General features: G+C 50.7%; 2 protein-coding genes across 4 annotated transcripts in view; one reads left to right on the top strand and one right to left on the bottom strand.

The window, feature by feature from the left end:
* The first annotated feature begins 1,411 nt into the window (after positions 1–1,411).
* On the top strand, positions 1,412–21,426 carry HRK (harakiri, BCL2 interacting protein). The gene is made up of 2 exons (XM_072722925.1): positions 1,412–1,859; positions 16,607–21,426. The coding sequence occupies exon 1, from the start codon at positions 1,528–1,530 to the stop codon at positions 1,801–1,803; it is 276 nt and encodes a 91-aa protein (XP_072579026.1). The 5' UTR covers positions 1,412–1,527; the 3' UTR covers positions 1,804–1,859; positions 16,607–21,426.
* RNFT2 (ring finger protein, transmembrane 2) overlaps positions 14,590–22,164 on the bottom strand; it is a 76,997-nt gene continuing 69,422 nt past the window's right edge. The window contains exon 11 of one of the 3 annotated variants that reach the window (XM_072722912.1): positions 14,590–17,410. In XM_072722912.1, coding sequence (XP_072579013.1) covers positions 17,336–17,410 — 75 coding nt within the window. In that variant the 3' untranslated portion in view covers positions 14,590–17,335. The remainder of the gene's footprint in view (positions 17,411–22,164) is intronic. The other 2 variants (XM_072722916.1, XM_072722906.1) reach the window with 2 other exon arrangements.

The following is a 22,164-nucleotide window of genomic DNA, read 5'->3' as shown; positions in this document are numbered from 1 at the left end:
TTGGGCAAGAGGCCTTACTTACCTCCCTGTGCCTCAGTTTCTTCATCTGTAAAATAAGATAGTAATAGCACCCACCTCCCCCCTCTCAAGTGTTGGGGGATTTACTTAAGGCAGCCCCGCGGGGACCTGAGCCCCAGAACCTGCACAGAAGGCACTCAGAAGCGGAAGCGTTGATCCTTACTAAAGATAGGAAAAGTCTGTTTGAGGGCAGGGCCCACCAAGATCGCACTGCAGAGCTGGGACCTGAGACCTGACCCTGCTGGAGGCCACGGGAAGTCTCTCTTCAGGACAAACGCAAACCCAAACGAGGTTCCTAGTCTTGAGAATGTTTTTCAAGAGACCAAAGGACTGGGTGGGGCCTTGGCAGCCTTCTGCCAGGGGGTAAAGACACCATCGAAGTCTCCTCATCAGGTCCCAGACAGCTGGCCTGCAGCCACCTCTCACTCCTCCAGTTTCTAGAATCCCAAAGTTATCCGAATCCCATTAAATTTAAGATCGGAGAAGGGCTCGTTATCTGCCCCCAAATCCTGAGCGTCCCTGGCCCATCCGCACCTCCGCGAGCAGGGACGACTCCAGCCTTTCCAGGCGAAAGTCCCCTGAGCCCCTCCCCCTCGTCGGCTCCTTAGCGTCTCCAAATGCGTCTCCGCCCGTAACCCTGGAAAAGGATATTCACAAGGAAGCACACAAAAATAAGTTTCCTTCCAGAAAGCCCTTCGCGAGGGTCCTTCGGGCGCGCGCCCCTGCGGCTGGGGACGACCTCCCACCCCCCAGCCCGCCCCCAGCGAGCTCTCCCGGGGCGCCGGGGTTGCCTTAGGGTCTGGCCGGGAAGCCCAGGGCGGGGTGGGGGCGTGTGTCGGGTGTCGGGTGTGTTCAGACGCGAAGCCCGTAGGTGCCGAGTCCGACCTGGGAGTGGGCAAGCCGGGTTGGCTCTGGCTCTCCCAGGAGATTCTTGAGTCAACCCACCTCCCCCAAGCAACACAATAGCCTCGGAGTATTTTTGAATAATGCAGCCGAATTCTCTATCAGCTTCATCCAAAACGGCAAACAAGCCTGCTTCCCTCGCCAGATCGGAAGCAGAGCTGAATTCAGGAAGGAGGGAAGGAGAAGGCCTTCCCCCGCGCTCCCCGCCCCGGCGGGGGTCCCACGCGACCCCCCAAGCCCGGGCCCCCGGCCCGTCCCAGCGCGCCGCGCTCCCCCTCCCCTCCCCCTCCCCCTCCCCCGCGCGCGCCCTCGCGCTGCCGGCGCCGCTAGGGTTAAAAGTTACCTCTCGGCTTCTTCTGCCTGCAGCCCCCCCCCCGGGGGCCGGATGATGTAACCCCCCTCCCCGCGCCCTCCCCGCCCCCCTCCACCATGTGACACTTTAATTAATAATAGCGCCGTCAGCACAACAAACGCACAACACAAGGAGAAACTTGGTGTCCAGGGGAGGCCCCCGGCGGCTGGAGCGCGGCGGAGGCAGGCGCGGAGGCCCGGGGCGGCGGCGGCGAGGGGCGGCCCGAGCGCGCGGAGGGAGCGAGGCGAGCGGTCATGTGCCCGTGCCCCCTGCACCGCGGCCGCGGGCCCCCGGCCGTGTGCGCCTGCAGCGCGGGCCGCCTGGCTCTGCGCTCGTCCGCCGCGCAGCTCACGGCCGCTCGGCTCAAGGCGCTCGGCGACGAGCTGCACCAGCGCACCATGTGGCGGCGCCGCGCGCGGAGCCGGAGGGCGCCGGCGCCCCGCGCGCTCCCCACCTACTGGCCCTGGCTGTGCGCGGCCGCGCAGGTGGCGGCGCTGGCGGCCTGGCTGCTCGGCAGGCGGAACTTGTAGGAACGCGGGGCTTCTTGGTGGGGCCGCAGCCGACACCCAGCCGGAGAGAGCAACAGGTACGCGCGCGGGCCCGGGCGCGCGGGGCCGGACTGGGCGCGCGGGGCGGCCTGGGGCGCGCGGGCGGCGGACGGCTTTGCGCTCCTCTCTGCGCGTCTCCGCGTTCCTCTGCTCCCTCCTCGCGCCCGGATCGCCGGCCCCTTCCCGTCCGGGTCCCCTCGCTCCTCCTGAGGGCCAGGTCCGCGGGTTCGGGCCTCTTCTCGCCACTCCTTGAGCGCCTCTTGCCACTCTCTGCAGCGGGATGGCTTTAGCCTCCCCGCTAAAGGGGGGAACTTCAGCCTCCATCATCCCCAAGTAAACACGCGCTGCGAGTGAAAAGTGCGTTTGCAGTGAGGACGCAGTTACAAGCCAAGCCAAAGAATTATCATCCATCGCGGATTCGAGGCAAGCCCGCCCCCCCCCGCCCCCCGTCCTCTTGCGAGCCATCTGCAGCTCCTAAGTCGCCACAGGCTCCGAACCCTCTTCTTTAGCGGCACGTCCCGCGTCTCCCCGAGTGCCTCTCTGGAGTTCCAGGTTCCCGCCGGAGCTGTCTTTCCCCCACGGCCCGCGCACTTTTTACAGTTTTCCTCCGCTTTGCCAACTTCTTCACTCCTTCTGCAACGAGGTGTCCCGTTTCTGGAGCTGGGCCTCCTCTCCACCGGAAGGTTGGAACGGAGATGGAGAAGGAGGTGCCCCCAAAGTGGGCTGAGACCTGAGGCTGTTAGGGAAGCCCCAAGGGGAAGGCTTTATAAGAGCATTTATCGAGCTCCTTCTGGGTGCTAGCTAGGCCGTCAGTGTGGGACGGAATGGTTGAAAGCTTGCGGTATGGCTGGGCGCTGCGTGCTGGTGGGCGTGGAGAGTCAGAATTGAGCACCCACTGTGTTTGGTGCCAGTGGGAGAACGGTACTGAGCATCCTCGGAGCACTAGGCCCTTGGGGTTGGGGACTTATTGAGCACCAGCTGTGCGCCTAGGGGAGCAAACGTGTAAGGGATTGTCTTCTCAGATTCTGGAACAGAGCAGAGCGGCAGAGAATGAGAAGGAGAGAAAATCAGCCTGAGCTCACCACAGGTGGGTCTAGGGCTGGAAGGTGGAGGTCGAAGGTGAGAAAGCCACGGCCCCAGGGTGCCCCCACCCACAGATGCCGAGCGCTCGGCCCCGGGGCCGAGCCGCGCCGTGCACCGACACCCTGAGAAGCTGGCGCGGCGCCCGCGGGGAGAGGCGGCAGCCGGAGCGTGGGGGGTGGCAGCGCCCGGGGAGCTGCGGGGGTGCGCGGGGTGTGAGCCGGGAGCGCGGGCGACAGATGTCGCGTGGGCCGGCGCAGCTCGGGCGCTGGCGAAGAGAGGTGCGTGCTTCGGGGCGCTCTCTGCCCGGCTCCCTCCCGGAGGTCCCATCCGCGGACCCGGCTGGGGCTGGGACAGGATCCCAGGGGCAGGAACAACATTTTGGACGGGGCGTTGGGGGGGTGGGTGCGGAGGGAGGAGCAGAAACAGGGAGTCGAGCGGGAGACGCGAAGCCCACAGCCTGGAAATTAAGGGGAGGCGGAAAGAAAGTGGAAGGAGAGGGAAAGAAAGAAAAAGCGGACAGTGAGACCAGGAAAGGAGGATGGAGCACCTGGAGAAGAAGAGACACTGCTAGGAGAACAAGTCGCAAGATAGTGGGGATGTGAATTAGAAGCAAGATGCGAGCGAGAGGCACCCAGGAGGAGGGCGAGGACAAGGCCTGCCGCGGTCTTGGGGTGCACGGAGGCTGGGAGGGCGCTCCCTTCCCAGGGCAGGGCCGTGCACGCGAGGCCGGGCGCCCACCCCGGGGTAGAACAGACCTGTGCGCGTCGGGGCGAGGGGTGCTCCGGGGCCGCGCGCAGGAGGCTGCCGGCCGGGAGGTGGCGGGAGCCCTCCCCTAGGGCGCGCGGGAGGACCGAGGGCGCGGGAGGGGCTGGGAGCCGGGGTCCCACGCGGCAGGGGAGGGCTCCGACCTCCCCGGGAGCAGTGTCGCTCCTGCAGATAATTGGCGCCGAACACTTTATTGCTCCCTCCTCACTTTGCTTCTGCCCCAGAGTTCCCGGCTGCCTCTCGACTCCAGGCCACTCCCGGGTTCTTCTTCCTCCGGCCGGGCCCCGCCTGCGTCCCCTGCAGCCACACCCTCCCGGGTGCTCCCTCCTCGCGTGCCCTAACCCCCGAATGCCCGGCTCAGCTTTCCTGCAGCGCCGCGCCTCCCTCCCCCGGGACACGGGTGGAGTTATGTACCGCGCGATTCCTGCGCTCCCGCCCTGGGCTTCACCAGGCTTGGCCTCCCCGCCTCCTTCCCTGTCCCAGAACCTCAAGTTCTCTGGCCGCCACCTCCTGCCTGCAGCCACCTGCCTGCAGCTCGGGCTTTGCGTTTGACTTAATTGGGGGAAACCCGTCTTTTCCCAGCCTCTCTGCTAAGTTAGGAAGACTGGAAAGAAGGAAAATCCACTGGAGGAAGACAGTGTGTTGAGTTCCGTGTGTGGTCCTCTCCACTTTTCCTACCGTGGGGAAGTGGGAGTGCTCAGAGGATACCTTATGTATTTCAGGGAGGCCTGTGCCAGCCCTATTGGGCAGGCAATTCTCTTAGGCGTTTAGGGTGAACTTGGCTATAGGCAGGGCAACAGTGTCAACAGACTGGTTTTGAGCCTCCACTGTGAGCCAGCAATACTTCTTTCAGAAGTCATCCTTAAATAAACAAACATGCGAGACTCAGTTTTCCCCATATTTAAAATGGGGGCAATAATAGTACTTAATGGCAAAAGTGTTGTTAAGAGGGTGAAATGCATTCACATCTAGAGAGTTCTAGGACAGTGCCAGATGCCTAAGAAGTAGATTTAAATGTGAGCTCCCATGCTTATGATTGTGCACTTAATATATTTCTTTCCCAAAGCAGACAATATTCTGCCTTTGTTAGGAGGCAATTCCCCACCATCCCTATGTGACCTCTTGGGGAATCAAGGCCAGATGGGCCAGGACAGTCCAGTGGTAAAAAGCATGGGTTTAGGGATCAGATGGAACTGGATTTAAGTCCCAGCCCAGGAACTTGCTGGCAGTGTGACCTTCGGTAAGAACCATAACCTTTCTGAGCCTAAACTGGAGCTGTACCTCTTCTAGGACTGTTGGAAGTCTGATGGGAGAGCATCCATTTAAAGTGCCCAGTGCAGTGCCTGGCACTTAGTTCACTCATCAGAGGCTGTTCTGAAATGGGTAATGCCATTCCTATTATTTCAAAGGGGAAACAGAGGCAGAGAGGTTCCCTGGAGTCCCAAAGGACTGGTGGCAACATCAGAAATGGAATTGGAGTTTCTGTTTTTGAGCACACGGCCCCCCAGATGACTCGGGGTGGGGGGCAAGGGAGGAAAAGACACCAGGCAGCAAGCAGAGGGGGCTATGAGCTATGAATTCCTGCACTAGAGAGATTCCCTTCCTGCTAGAGCCTCAGGGGAGGCTCCTTGGAGGCTGGGGGAGGCCAAGAGGAAGATGGGTGGGATTTAACCAGTCACTGCGCAGCAAAGATGGGAGAGAGGGAACAAAAGATGCTTTCTGGTGAGCACTGGCTGGCGGAGGCGGGGAGGCAGGGAGAACTGTGCCTTGGGAGGGGGCAGGGAGGGAGAGAGTATAGCCAGGGAATCTGGCTGTGAGAAGGGGCCCACAGTGTGCAGATCTCACCTTGGGACGAAGAAGAAGGGGCTGAAGAAGGGGAGGAAGAAGACTCTGCAGGCCCAGGAGGCGCGACTGGTCAGCAACAGGGAGATAATGGGCCGGCGCAGCTTGCTTTAATGAATTAATGACGGCCTGGCCTGCCAGCCAGACATGCTAACTGGTTCTTGGCAGGTACTTTGGGGCCTAAGTAGTTAAACCGAGAGGCGCATCCCTCCAGCCTCCCACCCGGCCTACTGCACCCCTGCCAAGATTACTTCTAGAGCTTGAAAGCCTAGGCCAGGGGAGGGAGCAATCCAAAAGGAAGGAGACAGCTGTTGGGGAGGTACCCCCCGGGAAGGGGCCAGATGTGCAGGACCTTGGCAGCCTTCCCACCACATGGTCCCTGTCTGGAGTCACCCGCTTGCCTAGTGAGAGGCCAGGGCACAAGTGACTGAACTGTCAATGTAAAAACAGCTGCACCCGGGGATAATTAAATACACCCCCAGATGTGGGCTGGGCGGATTTGGCAACCTCTGACTTTTCACAGTCCGGTTGGCTCTTCAGACCGCTACTGGGGGAAGGGAGGGGAGAAGAGGGGACTTCTTTTTCCCCTCTGGTCATCACCAGTGTTATGTGTGATAGGATTTCATGGGAACAATGGGATGCCCCGCCGTATGTGACTTCCTTGTCACATAGTAGGCCTATAATAACTATAACTATGTAATTAATTAATCAATCAATCAGAAACCATGAAAGATAGGTATTTCCAAATTCAGCTGCTTCTACTTACTCAGCTATTCATTATTGAGTACCTATGGGATGAAGGACTTTGCGGACACAGGAAGGATCAAGATACATGAGGTCCTCTCCTCATGTACATTTTAGTGGAAAAAGACAGATAAGTTAATAAAGATTGTTCTGGTTACTGTTGCTCTATAACTACTTCAAAGCTTAGTGGCTTCAAACAATTGTCTGATTATGCTTATATATCCTATGGGTTAGGAAATCAGATATGGCATAGTAGGGGTGACCTGTCTCTGCTCCAGGCTGGTTGGGGGCTGGAGTCATGGTGGGCATGGGGAGGAGGTAGCAGGGATCTCTACTGCACCCCCTCTGGGGCCTGGGCTTTTCCACCGCATGGCAGCTTCATGGTGCTTAGATTCTGACCTGGTGACTCAGAGCTCCAGGAGCAAGCTTCCAGGGGACCAGGGGGAAGCTGCTTTGCCCTTTCTGATCCAGCTTCAGAAGTCATTTAGGTTAGAAGTAAGTCACAAGCCAGCCCATATTCAGGGGTAGTGGAATTAGATACCACTCCGTGGGGGTGGTGACAAAGTTCTAGAATAGCACGTGGGACAGGAGATGATGTGGCCATTTTTGGATTACACAATCTAACCCAGAGATAATTTCAGAAAGTGCCAAAGGACTCTGAAGGTATTACAGGAAGGGAATGTAATAGAGAGCCCAGGGGACTCCTTACCTGCAGTGGTTAGCAATGGCCACTTTCAGGAGGAGTCAGGAGATTGGTGACTTGAATGACAAGGAGCTGGTCACATGAAGACTTGTAAGAAAGGTGTTCTGGCCAGATGACAGCAAGTCCAGTGCTTGGGAGGTGAGATTTAGCAAGGTGTGTTTGAAGGAGAAAGAAACCCGAGTAGTGCGGCTAAGCCACATGAACTTGGGGAAGAAGTCTGAGAGGCAGGGAGTGGCTAGATGAGGCCATGGTAGGAAGGCTGAGTTTGGTTCCAAGCTCAATAGGAAGAAGAGGGTGAGAAAACCAAGCCCATAGAGACTTTCATCAGTAACGGGATCCATAGTGCAGATGGTGTGTGGGCAGGCACTTCACAAGGGCAGGGGGATTATGTGACGCAGTAAAGAGGACTATTCCATCATCATGCGCTTGCATAATGCATTGCGCACCAGCGAGGAGCCAGGTGCCAGGATGCAGGGATATAGGGATGAATGAGTCCCAGGTCCTGGCCTCAGATGCTCCTAGACTTCGGGAGCCGAAAACCCTGGCTCTGACTCTCACCCCAGCCTCTCAGTGGAAATGAACTAGTTCATCTCCTGCCAGGATCTGAGAGGTCCTGATTCCTGTACCAGCTCATGGATACTCAGCCCTCTTCACCCTTAGAATGTTGTAGATACTGGCTGGATTTCCATCACGTAAGGAATGTTACCATTCAACTCAGCATCATCTCCCTGTCTCCTTCCTGCCCTAAACTGGTGCCCCTGCTATTGGGTGAGGGATCTCTATTTTAACCCACAACAGTGAGATGAATCCTTTTATTATGGCTGGATGCCCAGGGATGGAGAAATGTCCTTTACCCTCCCATGGAGAGAAAATTGGCTGCCCCCACAGAGTGTTGCCATCATTGAACCTTTGCTCCGCAGACCACAGACTTGGGCAAGATGGAATGAAATTACTTTGGGAAATTTTATGTGATATCCTCTCCCTTTTTAAAAATAGCCTTTCCTGGATTACAAAAAGTATTACAAGTTCCTTATTAAATACTTGGAAAATGCTGAATAAAAGACCATTTTTGTCGATTGTTTTTATCTTACTGCTCACTGTTAACTTTTCTATAGGCTTCTTTCCGTTTTCAAAAAATGCACCGATGGGGACTTCAACAAATGGAATCACTCGCTCTAGATATTTATTATCTGTAACCTGACTTTTCCATTATAGCACAGACATTTCTCTATGCCCTGTAATATATTCTATGACACACTTAGAGTTGCTTGCTATTTCATGATTTGGCTCTTCCACCATTTACCTTCCCAATCAACTACCATTGGACATTTAGATTGTTTCCAACATGATGGTGAGCATCCTTGCGTATAACTCTTTGGGCACATCGTGGATGATTTTCTTTTCTTTTAAAGATTTTATTTATTTGAGAGAGAAAGAGGGAGAGCACAAGTGGTGCAGATGGAGAAGCAGGCTCCCCACCGAGCAGGGAGCCCAACTTCATGTGGGGCTGGATCCCATGACCCTGGGATCATGACCTGAGCTGAAGGCAAACACTTAGCCGACTGGGTCACCCAGGCATCCCCATGGATGATTTTCTTAAAAATGGCTCCAAGTGGAACTGTATGCTATCAAAGCATATGTCAACATTCTTTCATTGTAACAGTTGTCTAAAGGGCATAAAGCCTTGTGGTACAGGTCCAGAAGGGCTTTCTAGACAAAAATTGCCATTTATTGCCATGTCCCAGTTATGTCACTGACCTCCTGAGTTGGCTGTCACCATCCTCAGCTGAATCTGTGGATTTTTGTGTGTGGAATGTTCTTTGTGGAACACACCTCCAGCTATTGCTGGAATGCCTGAGAGTGCAGATGACTCCGTGCATGCCCATCCCAATGTTGAGAAGAGCTCTGAGTCAGAGCAATGTTACTAAGGGTTTGGAGAGCTTCCCCTGCCTGCCTGGCTCTGCCTATCACCGTGGTACAGCCAGGTACTGTGTACATCTGATATTCTTGGATCTAGCACATGGTACTTAATAAATACTGAAAACCGCTCATATTGATGATGGGGAAACTTAGCATTGGTCTTCAGAGAGTGGGAATGTGTCAGGGCCAATGGGATAGATTTAAGAAGAGGTACCACTTTCAAAGCCCAGATGTAAAATATTTTCGGTGGCACACCATGGGGCCCAAGTCTTGATTCTGAGAATTTAACCACTATCTGATTCACCCAGATTTTATGCTGAGACAGGAAAGCCTAAAATGTCTGTGGTGGAAAGTGACATGAACTTTGGAGTCAGGCTGACTTTTGGATCAGGCCCAGAGGCTGCCATTTACCAACTGTCCCTTTACCTTCTGAGCAGTATGGGGGCACGTCACTGATGTTCAGAAAAATGTTAGAATATGATAGATGGTAGTATGGGATACGTATTGTTCTTATTTGTGATAAAATTCAGTCTGTGAGTCCATACTCATAGGATGGCGGGAACTCATAGGAGACTTTATAGAGCGTTTTATTTGAAGCAGTTCCCAGTCTTGCATTGTGGCTCATGAGCAACCTGCTTAGGCTTCTCTACCAGGGGTGGGGGAACCTCCAGGACAGGATTTCCCAACCTGGGAGACTCTGGCCTCCACATCCCGTGAGGGCACCAATCATGTTGATTTGGCCCATCACTATATCCCAAGCTGGGCATGGTGACTAGCACAGAGCAGACATCCAGTAACTACTGAATAAATGAATGAATAAGTGGATATATAAATGGATGAATTCAGGGAGGCCTTAAGGAATTTAGGAACCCCCCAAGATTACACATAACATTGGCCGATTTCATACTTCTGTGTTTCTCCCTACTTGAGAGAGAAACCAAGACTTTGATCCAATCCTCAAACGATCTATGATCCAAAAGGTCACCATTCTAGAAATACAGCCAGAGCTACACAGGACTTTAGAGACCAGCTGATCCAAGTCCCTCACTTTCCAGAGAGGGAAACTGAGGCACAGAGATAGCTGCTAAGGTGGCTTTCAATGCCAGCTGACTCTAAGAGTGTCCCAGTGTCTGGTCAAGGGTTCCAACCTTAGCCAACCTTTAGCTGGGTGGACTTCCGGCTAAATCAGGCCTGCCAGTTGGGTTTTGTTTGACCCACATGTCCCCCAGCACTGAAACATCAGGCACATTCTTGTAGAAGCCCGTATTTCTAGTTTTTCTTAAACAAACGGAAAGATCTGAAAAGACCGGGTCTGTATTCCCATGTGATAGCAAAGGCTTGGATGAGTATCAGAAGCCCCTTTAGATGGGACACAGATTCTCTGCTTACCCTGACCTCTCCTGGGCACACTTCACTGGATCCATGCATATATTTAAATTTGCAACCCCTGCTATTTAGGGGATCACTTGGCCAGACATCCCTTGATGCATACACACACCCACACACATACCCTATTTTAAATAAGTGAGATCATCTGTTCATGTTGTTCTGTAATCTGCTTTTTCTCACTAAAAATAGATTGCCGATCTCTTCCCATGTCAACAAAGAAAGGTTTCATCATCCTTTTTAATGGCTGCATGGTGTTCCATTGTTGGATAAACCATGATTCACTTATTTGGTCACCTCCCCAGGGGCATTTAGGTTGTTTCTCATTTTCTAGGAGTATGAGCCAGGTGTATTCTTGTTTGGACAAGTTTGCAACTAGAAAAAAAAAGTGAAGTTCCTAGCAGTGAAGTTATTGGGTCAAAGAACGAGCATGTTATAATGTGGGAAACATCGGCAAGGCAACTTTAAGAAGGGTCTGCCTGTTTGATTTGGTGTCCATCCTCTGCTGCCTCTCAGATCTCAGTGCTACCCTCTGGAAGTCCAGTTACTGTGCATTCAAGGTCCACCTGCTGTAATTTCATAGTGGGCAGAAGCTCTCAGTTCTCTGCTCTCTCCTCACAGACTTTACGTAATCAATAACCATTCACTGAAGCACTGATGACCACTCAGTGATGAGCTTGGTAACCCCTCACTGAGGCACTGATGACCACTCACTGAGGCAACGATAACTATTCACTACTAGCTGGGCACTGGGCACAGGGGAGCCACCATCCCTTCCAGCAGCTGCCAAATGGCCTTTTCCTCTCTCACATGCCTCAGATCCAGCCTTTTGCTTTTTCCTTTCTTTTTATAAAAGATTTATTCATTGGGGTGCCTGCCCCGCATCGGGCTCCCTGCTCCTCCCTCTCACTCTGCCCCTCCCCCCACTCATGTTAGTTTGTTTAAAAGATTTTTAAAATTTCAAAATTTATTCATTTGAGAGAAAGAGCAAGTGAGAACATGAGCAGGTGGGGAGGGGCAGAGGGAGAGAGAGAATCTCAAGCAGAATCCCAGCTGAGTGCAGAGCCCCACACGGGGCTCGATCCCAGAACCCTGAGATCATGACCTGAGCTGAAACAAAGAGATGCCCAATGAAGAGTCAGCCATCCAGGAGCCCTAGCCTTCTGCTTTTTCAAACCCCTTATCCTACCTCCTCAGCACCTACCTTCCTAAGTGGGCAGCATGAACTTCCGGGATGGAGACTGGAGACACAGACCAGAGCAGTGATCCCTCTAGGAAGATTCTGCATGGATACCTTTGTCCCCATGATTCTTAGGTGCTAGGATCAACTGCTGGTCCTGTCTAAACTCCACAGTCAAAACCAGCTCCCTGAAACCAAGGACGGAGAGTGGGGGAGTTGCCACCATTATTCTCTTGCTCACATATCCACTCTCACCCAGCAGGTTGAAATGAGCACCTACTCTGGCCAGGGCATTATGATGGGCTCTGGGGACATAAGGATGAGGGGGAGAGACACGGTGTCAGTAAATGCATAGAAAATATTCTGGGAGGCTTAGAGGGTGGAGTGACAGGGGCTTTCCCTTTATTTCTCTCTCCTCTGCTGTTTGAATTTGTAACTTAACACTTGTGCAAACAGCAAGACCGAAAAAGATTTTTTTTTTTTTAAATTGAATGTTGAGACCTCTTAGGAGGGGACGCAAGAGTCCTCATCTCAGATACAGGAACAAGGGAGCAAGCCTCTGGCTTGATCTACTGCTGTGGCGGGGCTTGCCTTCACAGCTTCCTACCTTTGCACCCACAACAGGGTAATAGCACGGTGCTCCAGGGAGGTAGGGCCCTGATGTTCCACATTCTCCCCTCTGCCCACCTGCCCCCTCCACATTGTGGGTGCAAAGTGGAAATAGGGACTTTTTTTTAAAGGCAAAGTTTCATGGCTCTCTTCAGCTGTGAGCTTTGGTTGTGAGTCAGCATTTGAGAAAGTTTTTTATGAGCCAAGTTTGGGGAAAAACAACTCAGGGGCACAACACTGGCTCAGAGGGGGTGGTGGACTTTATTTCTTAAAAATACAGCTGACCCTTGAACAACATGGGCTTGAACTGCACGGGTCCACCTATATGCAGAGTTTTAAAAAAAACAAATATAGGACAGTATTGGCAATGTATTTTCTGCTCCATATGATTTTCTTAATAATGTTCTCTTTTTCCTAGCTTATTTGATTACAAGAATTACAGTATATAATACATAGAACATACAAAATATGTGTTAATTGACTGTTGATGTTATGAACAAGGCTTCTAGTCAACAGTAGGCTATTAGTATTTAAGTTTTGGGAGAACCAAAAGTTATGCGGGGGGGGTTTTGATTGTGTGAGGGGTCAGTGCCTCTAACCTCCACGTTGTGCAAGGGTCAACCATAGTTTGTTTGATTTATTTATTTATTTATTTATTTTTTATAAAATTTTTTTTAGAGAGACTAGTAGGGGTAGGGCAGAGGGAGAGCAAGAATCTTAAGCAGGCTTCACACTCAGCACAGAGCCTGACACGGGGCTTGATTGTGCAACCCCGAGATCATGAGCTGAGCCAAAAATCAAGAGTTGGACATTTAATCAATCAAGCCACCCAGGGGCCCCTGGGTTCTTAACCATTACACTATTTTTCATATCTGTACGTCTCTTTATATGGATATGTAGATAGGCACATACACATATACATATTCATTAAAGGAAAAAAGATCTGGGATCATGCTGTTTGGCCATTTGCTCTTTTCAGTTAAGATTCATAGCACCCTTAGGGGCTTTCTCCGTCTCTTGCCCTCTCTCTCTCTCTCTCTCTCTCTCTCTCAAATAAATAAATAAATAAATAAATAAATAAATAGATAAATAAATAAATAAAATATTAAAAGAACCATAGCACATTTAGATTTGCCTCTTTCTAACACACAGGTAGCTTAATGTGTTAATCCAATCTCCTACCGATGCACTTACAAGATGTTTCCAGACTACTGCTATTACAAATAAAGTTGGAAGGAACACTCTTGTGCATATTTAGGTGACTACTTCCGTGGGCAAGCTTCCTGGCCTACCGTGTCACATTTAAGATCCCCAGAAGTGTATGTGCAGGTGCCCTCCATGTAGGGTGAGGTGACATGGCATCCACTGGCTGCACAGAGGCGTGCTTCTAATGTCCATCTGTCACTACGGACACCAACCTGCCACCAAGACATAAACAGGTGCCAAGTTGGTCCATGTAGCTGCTCTTGGAAGCTCTTAGAAATTTGACTCGTTATAGGTTTAATGATTTGCAGGAAGGAAAAGTGAAAATCCTTTACCTACTTTTGCAAGAAAGTTCCATTCCTCCCATGGATGGAGCTGATCAGTGCCATAAAAGTAGAGTTCTCTTACCTCTCCTGATACCATCATCATTTTCCCTTCATCACCATCATTCAACTGACACATCTACACAGCCTCACTCTGCACAACTTTGGGATGTAGGTCCCTGCTCATCATGATCCCCTGATTGAGCTGTATGTGTCACTGCCCTGTGCTTTGCTCTGGCCCCTTCCCCACTTAAATGATCCTTCCTTCTTCCAGTTATTGAAAAAAAAATACGAATGCATCTTTTAAAGACCCAGTTCGAATCTTGGTTCCTCTCGGAAGCTTTCCTGGTGAGCACAGCCACATCCTGACTCCTGGGCTGTCCATACAGCTATGGACAGTGGTCTTCGCCATTCTGGCCTCTGGCATCTCCCCGAGAAAGGCTGGAGGCAAATCGAGGGCAGGCTCTGGGGCCTCATCTAGTGTCCAGAGCAATGCTCAGCACAAAGTCAACACGCTCGGTAGCACATAGGTGTGATTCCTTTCTTTCCCTCCATCCTTCCTTTCTGTGCATGCTCAAGGCAGCGTGATTATCTCAGGCTAGTGCCGCAGGGTTCCACTGACCTTTGAAGATCAGTGTGACTAGGCGCCAACAACGTGAGTTTTTAGGGTTTACAAAAGCGATTTTCATAAACTAAATTGAGTGTGTTTATCAACTGAGTTAGTGGATGACTGCTTCAGTATCCCATGAAAACCCAGGGCGGCAACACAATAATGTAGACGTCCTGCTTTGCTCTCATGGAATAGAAGGAGAATCGGGGCTTAGGTGGTCGTAAAGGTCTTTTTGCCTTCACCTGAGCAGGTCAGAACAAAAGGACTGAGGTCACTGATTCGGATCCTTGTGTCAGCTCATGTCGATTGTGGGGTCCATGGGATTGGAACTCATGTGGTTCACACGGTCATACATACTGATTAAGAGTACAAGTAAGAGGCAGAGAGTCCCTCCCCAAGCTGAGTAATCAGAGAAGAGTTTAGTGAAGTTTCGGTGACCAAATGTAGACAGGGTTTTAGGAAAGCAGGGAGGAGTAATGCAGCACCACCGGGCAGGCCACAGAGGAGAGCCGTCCACCCCTGCCTGGAGGGTTGAGGTGAGGGAGTAGGAACCAGAGCCTGGAGGGGGACTTGGAGTGCAACCAGAGTCTAGCCCAGCAGGCACTGAGGCCCCACAGAATGGGAGCTGGGGGAGTACACACCCTGGACTCCTACCCCATCGGGGCCTTCTGTTGACCAGACCCAGCAGGAAAACCCATTAGTGCTGTTCATACAGGTCGATATCCCGGATTCTCTCCAGTTCAGAAAGTGATCTCTCTCCCACTTTGTCTCCTACACCACTTGGTCTGTCCTGTTCACATGGCAATTCTCATACCCCCTGCTCTGGACCAACGCGCCGTCCTCTGCCAGCTTCTTGCCCCTGCTAACTCTCTGGCCTCACCCCTTACCCGCCCCATCGCCCAGGCTTTGCTGGAGTCTCATCAAGCACCTTGACCTAGTGGGGGTATTTCATTGCTCTGTTCTTTCCTCTGTCCTGCTTTTTCCCTTTGTCCCTGCCATTCCCCCATCCCTTTCCTCTGCTCCCTCTTCCTCCTCCTTCTGATGTAACTCGCCTGCCAGAAAATCCATCCTTTTGAAGTACACAACTCAGTAGTTTCTATTGTATTTCCAGAGTTGTGCGGCCATCCCCACAATCGATTTTAGAGCATTTTCATATCCCCAAAAGAAACCCTATCCCCACTAGTGGTGACTCCCTCCTTCATCCCCACAGCCCTGGACAACCACTAATCTACTTCATGTCCCTAAAGACTTGTCTCTTGGTGACATGTCATATACGTTGGAACCATACAGTATGTGATCTTTTCTGTCTGGCTTCTTTCATTTAGTATAATGACTTCAAGGCTCATCCAGGTTATAGTGTGTCCATACCTCGTTTTCATGGCTGCACAATACTCAATTGAATGGCAATACCCGCTTTGATCAGTCAATGGACTTAGGGGTCGTTTCCACTTTTTGGCTATTATGGATAATGCTGCTCTAAATACCGATGCGCAAGTTTTTGTACAAATATATGTTTTTCAATTCTCGGGGGTAAGCGCTGTTTTTTCTGCCCTTCCCAGAATGCCTCATCTTATCCTGGCTAATTTCCTAACATCGCTCAGTACTCTTTCTCTCAAGGGCTCTGACTCCCCCTTTCCCTCCTGGGCTCCCATAGTTCGTGTTTATCCAGACTGCTCTTCCCACGACATGTCCTTGATATCAAGTTCTTCTTATCTCTTTGTTGGTTTCTGAACCCCTTAAAGGGCAAGAGCTATGTCATTGGGTTTGTGACACCTAGCATGATTCTTGGTATGTTTTGGGAATGAATGAATAAATGAGAGCAGAGACTAAGCCTGCCTTGAATATGGATCTGTGAAATGAATAGATGAAGGTCCTGTTCCTGATTTGGAGGAGCAAAGGGGCAGAGTGGCTCTACATTCTCTCTCTCTCTTTTAAAGATTTTATTTACTTATTCATGAGAGAGAGGCAGAGACATAGGCAGAGGGAGAAGTAGGCTCCCTGCAGGGAGCCCCATGTGGGGCTTGATCCCATGACCCTGGGATCACGACCTGAGAAAGGCAGACGCTCAACCACTGAGCCACCCAGGGCCCCTACATTCTCTTTTTTAATCACAGAAGATGCCTACATCTGAAAACAGAAATGGGTGTGTGTGTGCACAAACAAATGTTTGTTTAGGGATGGCTGCTGTGTGGACAGGGCTTTGGCCATGGTAGGGATGGGGGCGGGTGCGAAATCTAGCTTCTGGGGAGCCCTTCCTCCAAATCAAAGCTCTGTGTCTAGCAGCTCTCTCCCATCCCCCTCTGCCTCCCTCCCGGACATTTCGGGGCTGGCAGTGCAGAAGCCCAAGGCACTGACGTCATCCCCAGCAGCTGTCTGCACGTGCCTACTGACCGAAATACCAATCTTTATTTCTGCAGGTTGGTGAAAAACCCTGTGTCCTTGGAGAAAGCTGGTTCCCGTTTTCCTGAGGGGGAGCCCAGAGCTTGAAAGGCCGCAGTTGGCACTTCGAGAAGGAAGTGAAGAGGAGCCTGGAGCAATAGTAGCAATGTGTGCGGAAAGGAACTGGGGAAGCCCTTTGCATATCCAGCTGCAGAAACAGACACCCCAATGCTATTTACATACAGCTCTATATATATAAAAAAAGAAAATATGAATATTACTACTCAGTGCATGTGTTGTCAAGGACACAGTCCCCTCCCTTTTCTGCACCTTCCCATGCGAACTTTGATGCTTCTGTGTCTGGGGCACCGGAAGAGAGATGCCTACTGTGTACCTAGGAAATCTGCAAAGACTGGTGGGAGTTAGCCCCAGAGTTGACCCACCACCTGGGGAGGGATGCTGGTGGAGTGAGTGGTGAAATTGCAAAAAAGGCAAAATAGAGAAAAAGCAAGGAGGACAAAGAGGAGCACTGTAGGGGCAGTCTGGGATTCTCCATTTCTAAAGTCTTGACAAGTCCTAGTCTCTCTATACCTATGTAGGTAGATAGACGGTCCTGCTGTCACATCAAGACAATTGAGATTTTTTTTTTTCTCCTACCAGTCTGGTGTCTCTGGTGCTTCACTTAAATTTTGCTGGTGCTGTGTTCTTGCCGGTGCTGCCATGGTGTTCTGTTGCCAGACTGCAAGGCCAGGGGACAAGAGAGATTTCTATTTTGCTGTTTCAAATTCTCTTTTTAAAGGGACGAGTCGCAAAAGTGCCACTTGAGAGTCTCTTCTCTTTCTCTGTGGGGATGAAAATCCAGAGGCGTTTTTTTGGAGCAAACCTTGGGATCTGGCGGGGAGGGAGGGAAGGGATGGTATGGAGTGGCTTGCTGGTTACTGAGGCGGAAAGCTGACCTCATATGTGACTTGTTTGCTATGTCCTCTACCCCCGCAAAAGTATCTTGGGAGTTCAGCCCATGGCCTCCCCCACTCCCCAAGGGGATTTCAGGGCTTAGGTTTTTATGGATTAAAGAGCCAAGGAATGGCTACGTTCTGGTCAAGGGTGATTTATAAGGAGGAGGCACTGGGGGAGGGAGCGGGTCATTTAAATGAAATGCACCAGCATCTCACTGACTGACAGAGGGTCTGATTTTTTTCCCCCAGGATAAGCTACTATTTTCAGAAGTTTCTAGAAGGGCTTAAAAAAAAAAAGATGTGTGCTGGACTGAGAGTTGGCTGCAAAGACTCTTCAGGGAGCAATTATTATTTTTTGCTTTTATTTTTAAAAATGCAAAAAAACACCAGGTATTATTCCTCTGTGCTGGGTCTCACACAGTGCCCTGTGCAAAGCTGAGGTGGTGGAGCTCCAGACTGTGAGGGGATCAGACTGTCATTCTGCAAGGCTGGATCTGCAGGTCACCACCCAGTCCCTATGGACAGGGGGTCCACTGGGTTGATTTGCAGACACCCTTGCAGTTCTAAGAAGCCAGCAGAGGGATCAGCCGTTGTTAAGGTTGACATAGGGTTGAATTATTCCCCACAGGCTTTGTTGAAAATTGCCAGGTCCTTTAGAATGCAGGACCTTTTAGCGCTGTTGCAAGCTGGGAGCTGTCTTTCTTTCTTTCTTTTTTCCATGCCTTATGTTTTCCTAAATAGCCCTTTAAAGACAAATGTAACCCAAAGCACTGAAGGTGAGGGCAGTCTGTCCGCCTCCACCTCCAGAAGGCTTGTGCAAAAGGAAAGCTTGTTGATGGAGAGTTTGCTCCCTTTTGTTGAGGGGGGGCCCTCTCCACATTTATGTTTGCAGGGGATGAGTGTGTGGGCAGGGTCTGCAGAGAGCAGCAGGCGACATCCCCACCAAGCCACGAACTTAGAGAAGGCACATTAATTAGAATGATACGAAACACGGTGTCTGCCTCTGTATCGTCACTTTCCGAGCCAAACACTAGAGTCTTTCCGGCTCAGCCCATTTTCTGGGGAGGGGGTTTTCATTACTATAATGGTACGTGATCACAGCTACTCTGCTGCTTTAAGGCTGTACCCTCAACACTGCAGTAGGGCCACACTGACCATCCAGACACAGGGGAGAGGTGATATGTCAGAGAAGCTCTTTTTTCAGCCCTGACTTACCTACTAGCTTCTGACATTTTCGCAGGAGGATCCAAACTCCAAGTGCTGGGGTTGGTGTTTGGGGCAATTTTGATTTCAATGAAGCCACACTGCTGAGAACTGGACACCCGTGACCTCCTGATGGAGCTTTATAGCCAAGTCCCTTGTACATATTCTCTTGTATTAATAGAAACTGTGTATTTATCTAATCCTGGCTTTTTCTTGCACATCATTAATTTGAGTGCACTTCTCGACTGCCCCGATTTTTGACAAGGGGTTGTTTTTAATGCTTGTTTTTATATGAGATTTGACTTCTTGATGGACATTTGTATTAGGAAATTGAAGCATGATATATATGTATATATTGTCTCCACCGTCTCTGAGGCTGCATTACTTGGATTGCATGAGATAGTGGGGTGGTGTTTTTTTTTTTTAAATATTTCCACAGTGTGCAAAGTGCTGGCACCATCCCTCCCTCTCTCCCCCGCTTTTCTCCGGCTGCCAAGGAGTCATTGATTTTGATTAGCTTCACTGCAGAGCGTCTGTGAAGAGAGGGAGAGGGAGGGAGGCTTTGAAATAAATTTTAAAAAAGACCTCATATCGGGTTTCAGCAGACAGCAGTGTGTGTGTGTGTGTGCGCGTGTATGTGCGCGCACGCGTGTCCGTGCAAAGCAGAGGGAGGCCTCTGAGATCATTGTTTAGGTAGCTGCTGCATAATGAGGTGAGGAGCAAACAGAAGGGCCTCCTTCCTGATGGTACTGGTTGCTCTCAGAGGGTGGGGGTCCAGAAGCCACAGGGACAGGAGCCTCCTGGGACTTTAACATTCCCATTCCAAATTAGATCTGTTCCCTTCTGGAAGCTTCTTTCCCCATCCCCCATAAGCAAGTAGGATCTCCTTACCCCATTTCAAATTTGGGATTCCATTTCATGTTCCTCCTGGCCTAGATGTAGCTGGAGTAACAGGTTTCTAGGAGGAAGCCCATTTCCCTCTCTGGCTGCTGTCCATGGTCCTAGGCCATGAGCCTCTCCTAGAACCCAATTCCCATTTTGTTTTCCTCTCTTCCATTGAGCTACTGGAGACTTCTTTTCTACTTCTCCCAGTGGTCTCATTTAAGAAACTCTTTTCTATTTTGATGGAAAAAAATGGTGATTTAAACAATATTGTCACAGACTGATGAAACTGTGACTTTGGTTTCACAACTTACGTAGCAGATCTCGTGCTATTATCATGTTTCTGACCTTGATAAAATGTCACTTCCCCTAGTTGGGAAACTGCCAGAGTCCATCTCTGATCCTGCACAAGTCTCTTTTGGGGACACTGGTTTGCCACTGTGGACTTTTTGAGTGTCCACCTGGTATCAGAAGCTGCCGTGATCAGAATGCAGGTTTTCTTTTATGTTGATACCAACTCCTTTTCTGAATCTTTCCTTAAGTCAGCCTGGGCCAGAGTCAGAAGTTGCTTGGAGGGTGAGGGGGCACAGGCTAGACACCCTAGCCTAGTCCCATAGGAGCTGATGGAGGATGTTGGTGTCATTAAGTGTCATTTTAAAGCTTAGACCAAAACTTTCTTTTTAAAATAGCAATTTTTTCCATCCAATACCTATTTATTGAGCACCTACAATGTTCCAGGTTGTAGAATCCCATCTGGGAAGAAACTTATGTATGGAGTGTGGAGGGGCAGCCCTGCCTGGAACCAGATGATGCTAATTGTCCCTTTCCAGTCTGGTTCATGGTCTTTAACAGATTTGTCAGGCCATCCCTATCACCCCAAGCCTTGCTGGCAGATGGTTCTATAGTATTTATATTTACAGAGCACTCCTAGTCATGGAGGAAATTAAAAAGCCTGTGATCTCAACTGACACCCAGCATGAAAAGCCTAGCTCTTTCTTGCTGCTTCATGCAGTAACAAAAGCCACCATCTACAGCGTGCTCACCACTCCTGAGCCCCGTGGAGAGTGCTTTACACGTTTCTGCAGTTATTCCTCATACCCATTCTGGAAGACAGTAGTTATTATTCCCATTTTACAGTTGAGGAAGCCAAGACTCAAAAGGTTTTCAACTTAGCCTAAGGCTGCATACAAAGAATGAAGTGGCCAAGCCAAGATTTGAACTCAGGACTGTATGACCCCCCCCCACCAATCCCCCCAAGCAAACCCATGAGCTAACTGCTCTGTCACACTGGATTCCCTCCTCAGCTGGTCCAGAGAATTGCTAGTTCAAGGGCAAGCACAGCCTAGGGCCCGGCAGGGACCAAGAGAGTGTTGCATTTGGGAACACTCCAGAACAGGCTGGATTGGTTGAGTTGGCAATTTTATGTATTTATGCCCTGCCATTTGTGTCCTTAATTTCTCTAAGGTCCCTTGGAGGAGCGTCTGGTTTGCAAACAGGGCCTGTTCAACTTACTTCCTAGGACATGGGAAGTTTTTCTTACCTCTTTCCTGTCCCCTCCCTGACCGGAACCCTTAAGTCTTTTGCACTATAAGTGCCCAGGAGTCTATGTGTGTGTGTGACAGGGATAGCTGTGGGGGTGTTTGGAACCTCGGTGAGGCCTCTGGCTCAGCCAGAGAGGCAATAAGCTTGGGAACATTCCGTTCTGGGTTCTAACCTTGCTGGTTTGTTGTGCTCTTTTGTAAGAGGAATTTCATACCTTGGAGACGCTTTGTACATATTTGTAATGACTTTATTAAAAAACTGGTTGTGTGCTTCCAGCCAAAGGCCTTTGCGTTTTCATTTCATTTTGAAAGATTGGTCCCCAAAGATTATGGGAGGATCTGTCTGTACACCCCAACCTTTCCTGGAGCAGGAGGCCACATTCACCTCCCTTCTCTGAGGGTATTTCTGAGAACTCCCTAAGGGGAGGATTGGCCTAAACAGTACCCTTGGGTTGGCCAAGACATTGAGGGAACCTGCCTGACAGTTCAAGATCAGTGTACAGAACCATCACTTAGGCATGGTGCCATGCATATAAGCTATAATGGCTGTGCAGACTGATGTCTCCAAACATGGGCACAGGGGTCTCTCTGGTGGGCTCCTTTTACCTACATTTACCTGGTCTAAGATACTCTGAGCAATCAAGTTGTAGTCTTTTTCTAAGAATGGTGAGTTAGGGACAGGTGGTTTTTCTAGATAGTAAATGCTTTCTTTTTCCTTAGGGACCCACCCCTGCCTCACTCCATCTTTGTGACTTAGAGGTGTTGACCCTATCCTTCTACACACCCCTGTCCCCACAGCCGGGGCTCAACACCTGATGCAGTCCTGGCCAGCAGTACGCCAAGTCCCAAAGGCCATAGGGGTTGGTTTGGGGACAAACTAGCAAGTCTCCCTCAGGATTTCTGCTGTAGCTCTGAGGAAGCAGAAGCTCTTTGCTGGGGTTGCTAAGCTGGTAGAACAGAAGCAGAGAGCTTTTGGAGGCCATCTTACTGGCACATGGGGAGTGACTGCCTCAA

This window comes from Vulpes vulpes, chromosome 10, assembly GCF_048418805.1.
Source record: "Vulpes vulpes isolate BD-2025 chromosome 10, VulVul3, whole genome shotgun sequence".
Lineage (NCBI taxonomy): Eukaryota > Metazoa > Chordata > Mammalia > Carnivora > Canidae > Vulpes > Vulpes vulpes.
The sequence above is the reverse complement of the archived record's forward strand: the minus strand, read 5'-3'. Positions and strand labels throughout refer to the sequence as shown.